The sequence below is a fragment of the Triticum dicoccoides genome, chromosome 3B (assembly GCF_002162155.2).
Source record: "Triticum dicoccoides isolate Atlit2015 ecotype Zavitan chromosome 3B, WEW_v2.0, whole genome shotgun sequence".
NCBI classification, from domain to species: Eukaryota; Viridiplantae; Streptophyta; class Magnoliopsida; order Poales; family Poaceae; genus Triticum; species Triticum dicoccoides.
Genome location: NC_041385.1, coordinates 3,243,945 through 3,247,894, shown reverse-complemented (window position 1 = coordinate 3,247,894; position 3,950 = coordinate 3,243,945). Strand labels below are relative to the sequence as shown.

General features: G+C 41.9%; 1 protein-coding gene across 4 annotated transcripts in view; it reads left to right on the top strand.

The window, feature by feature from the left end:
- The first annotated feature begins 521 nt into the window (after nt 1-521).
- The window catches only part of LOC119274251, a 32,813-nt gene continuing 29,384 nt past the window's right edge, over nt 522-3,950 (top strand). Inside the window, exons 1-9 of one of the 4 annotated variants that reach the window (XM_037554918.1) lie at nt 522-776; nt 854-953; nt 1,036-1,157; nt 1,495-1,753; nt 1,844-2,072; nt 2,179-2,329; nt 2,424-2,630; nt 3,159-3,599; nt 3,745-3,809. In XM_037554918.1, coding sequence (XP_037410815.1) covers nt 1,050-1,157; nt 1,495-1,753; nt 1,844-2,072; nt 2,179-2,329; nt 2,424-2,630; nt 3,159-3,599; nt 3,745-3,809 — 1,460 coding nt within the window. In that variant the 5' untranslated portion in view covers nt 522-776; nt 854-953; nt 1,036-1,049. Of the gene's footprint in view, nt 954-1,035; nt 1,158-1,322; nt 1,423-1,494; nt 1,754-1,843; nt 2,073-2,178; nt 2,330-2,423; nt 2,631-3,158; nt 3,600-3,744; nt 3,810-3,950 lie in introns of those variants that run through there. The other 3 variants (XM_037554920.1, XM_037554919.1, XM_037554921.1) reach the window with 3 other exon arrangements.

Below are 3,950 nucleotides of genomic sequence, written 5' to 3'. Positions count from 1 at the left end.
CTACCTTGGTTATCTACCAGGAGGTTTTGGGGTCGACTCCTGCTTCCTTCAAATTTTTATTTTACCGTGCCAGAAAAATGCGGGAAGTTGATCGAGAGGAAAAAGCAGAAAAACGGGAACTTCTCGCGGGAGAAGTGGATCAAGAGGAAAACGGGAAATAGCGAATCGTGCGGTTCAAATTTTTATTTTACCGTGCCAGAAAAATGCGGAAAGTTGATCGAGAGGAAAAAGCAGAAAAACGGGAACTTCTCGCGGGAGAAGTGGATCAAGAGGAAAACGGGAAATAGCGAATTGTGGATCTGTTCTTAACGTCCAGTCAACTGTAATTTAGCGTTCTCGATACATAATATACACATAACACATATACTCAACGGAGCCCATCCTTGGAACGTGGAGGAAGCAACGAATCGAGAAAGCTACGTTGCCGGGTGCAAGTGGAGCCATCGCTGAATCTTCCCACAAATGCCCTCGGAGTCGGAGGGGAGCCATCGCAGAGTCTTCTCGGATCCATCGCGGACGCAGAGTCTGCCCGGAACCACGAGCGGGGTATGCAAGGGGAGAAGGAGGCTTCCTGGACTCTCATCACAGCCAGGGAAGACTCTGCGCCTCACGTCAACCCACTAACAACCACACACCCACATACGGATATGTAGTGGAGATAAGACGTGAGGTTGCTCCTCGTTTTCCTTCCCTCCATTCACTTGCATTTTGCTCTTCGTTTTCATCTTCCTTGGATTCCATCCACTTCCGTGTTGTCTTCGCCGCTGCAGCTCCAGGTTAGTTTACTACTCTACTTATCCTCGCAGATCTGTTGTGTACGTATCGTAGTGGCACTGTTTGTTTACTGGTGCAGAGCTCGATTGGTTTACTGGTCAAGATCTGATTTGTGCAAAGCTCCGTTGGTTTACTGGCGGAGAACCAAAAAAAGAGCCGAGCAGTTAAACTGCTCACAAGTCTGTACTAACCCTTATTATCTTATTATTATTATTATTATTTATATATAAACATGCAGCTGGTTCTTTACTTCTACATCAGGGGGAAGCAATAACATGGCGGATGGGCCAAGCCATATGCCACTCCATTTATTGGAAAGTATGACCGATAATTTCTCTGAAGAGCGGGTGCTTGGCAGTGGTTCGTACGGAAAAGTTTATCGGGTATGATTAACCATTCAAAATTGCATATATGATTGATTAAAAATGGTGAAAAAAAATCACCGTTCATTGCACTCTTTATTTTATCCACTGCTGTGGTCGGCTTTACGCGCATGCCCAAGATCGATGACATCGTTTTCTCATGTTTGATTTATTATACTGCTCAAGGTAATCCACAAGCGACAATACTTCTTCTATCAATCTTGTTAAGGAGCAACTTGCATATGATCTTTCAGAAATCTATGTATATTCAAGGATGTGTATTTGGGTAATATTTTCCGCTTTATAGATGCCACATATGTCCCTATTAACAGAAAACTGAACTGTATATTCCGAATAGGGGGAGCGGGAAGATGGTCAAAAAATTGCTGTAAAGATTCTTCACGGCATGTCAGGACATGACGATGTGCAATTTGATAAGGAATTTGACAATCTTGTAAATCTGCAACACCAGAACATCGTGCGGTTAGTTGGTTATTGCCATGAAACCCGACGAGAATACTTGCCGTGCAATGAAACTAAGGTTCTTGCAGATGTGACAAAAAGGGCGCTTTGCTTTGAGTTTATGGAAAATGGAAGCCTTAGCGACTGTCTTTTTGGTAAATCTATGATGATGCTTGGCATGTATATACATAGCATGTTTCTGTATATATGTTTCAAGAATTTTAATATTATCTTTATTTATATAGATGAATCTAAGGGACATGGTTGGCGCACACGCTACGCCATAATCAAGGGTATTTGCAATGGTTTGAAATACCTTCATGAGGAATTGAAGCCTCCTATTTTTCATTTGGATCTAAAACCAGCCAACATATTGCTGGATAAGAACATGACCCCGAAAATCGCAGATTTTGGATTGTCCAGATTCTTCAAGGAAGAAAAATCTCTTAGCACTAATAGTCCTATAGGAACACTGTAAGTTTATTCTTCATGTGAACTGTTTTATTTTCTAAGCAGAGAATTCCTATTTGCGTTGTGCACAGGGAATGCCAGTAACATACCCGTTGCATCGTGCTTGCAGTGGGTACTTACCACCAGAGTTTATACATCATGGAATAATCTCAAATAAATTGGATATATTCAGCCTGGGAGTTGTTGTTATAAAGATAATTGCAGGTCCTACAGGCCACCGCAGAAGTGCTGAAATGACCTACAAGCAATTCATTAAGATTGTAAGAATCGTATTTACTGAGATCGACTGTACATTGTGATTCTACTATATTTTGTTTTCTTTTACCGACCATTCTTTGTGTTATCCTTATCCAGGTACATGGGAATTGGATGAATAGGCTACAATCAGCGGCGTCACAGGATTTGTTGGAGTCGTATTCTGAACAAGTAAAGAGATGCGTCCAAATTGCTTTATGTTGTGTGGAGGCCGATCGGCAGAGAAGGCCAACTATAGGGGATATTGTTAATATGCTAACTGAGACCGAGACACTAGAAAACTATCAGGGGACATTAATTGACCAGGTATGATCGACAATACCACAATCTATTTTTCTAGTATGATTTTAGTCGTTTTTTTTTTGTTTTCCCATCCTATGAAAACAAAGGCCAAGCTTGAACATGTATAACTGATGTTTCCGACCTGCAAATAGTATTCCAATGGATATTAATTTTCTCAAGTTTGATGGTAGTATAGACGGGTTGGATGGTGCACCAGGTCAGCCACCACTGAGCCAAAGCCATGTTATTGTAGTTAGGGATCATTCAGTATGGAGGAAACTAAAACGTAGGAATCAGGATTAGTATAGGAATTTGATAGGATGGCACTTGCCATCCTGAGGAACTGACTTGTTACTCGTAAAATGAGCTTTGAGTGGATGTCTAGTTTCCATCAAAAACACAGAAAATGAGTAGTATTCCTACGATATTTCTATATGCCTTTCCTACAAACCGAATGCATCTATAGGAAATTTTCTTCGGGAATTCTTGTTCCTATGTTTTTCCTATGAAAATCCTCCGAACCTAATCTTGTGGCTTTCTTCCTGCATGCAGATGAGCACTTGCATGGTCAAGGACACTAAATTGATAGAGGTCCATCCCCTCCAGCTCCACTTCTCTTTCCGGCCAAACAAGTTTATCTCCTGCCCATTTCACGTAACTAACAACATGAATGATCAGTGTGTGTCCGTGAGGTGTGTCCCAAAACACAAGGAGGCAACCCCTTACTACTATGCCCGTGTGAGCCGCATTGTCGGTGTTGTGCCACCAAGGTCCACGCACACCTTCGTTGTAAAGATGAAACAAGTAGAGCAGCCGCCAGCCAACATGGCCGTGCTTGACATGGTCGTAGAGACTATCGTAGGGGAAGTACTGCCTTGGGATGATTCGCTTGAGAGGTATTTTAAAGATGCTAGAAAAGAAAACAGCTATGGATTTCGTGAGGTGACCCTAAAGGCCGTCTGTGCAACAATGAGCAAGACGGCGACATCTGAGGTCAGTTATTTTGTCTTGATGGATTTGAACTTGATCAAATAGACGCTGGCTAGGATATTCTTTGATACTACCTTTTTTCCGGTATATTTCATCTTCTGTTTTTGGCCTGATATGGCGCATGTTTTGATCCACCATGATTACTCAGATCATGCTTCATGATGATGATTACAATGAACTATTGTCAATGGATGCGCACCCTACAGAGCCTTGGTGAGTTCAAGCTTCTAGCGGTATTTTTTTGTTTGGTGACGTGCACTTTAGTCACTTAAGAAACCAGGCCTTAGCCTTGCATTATAGATAAAGCAACCAACCAAAGATCCATACAAGACGTACAAACGTAAAGGACACAAC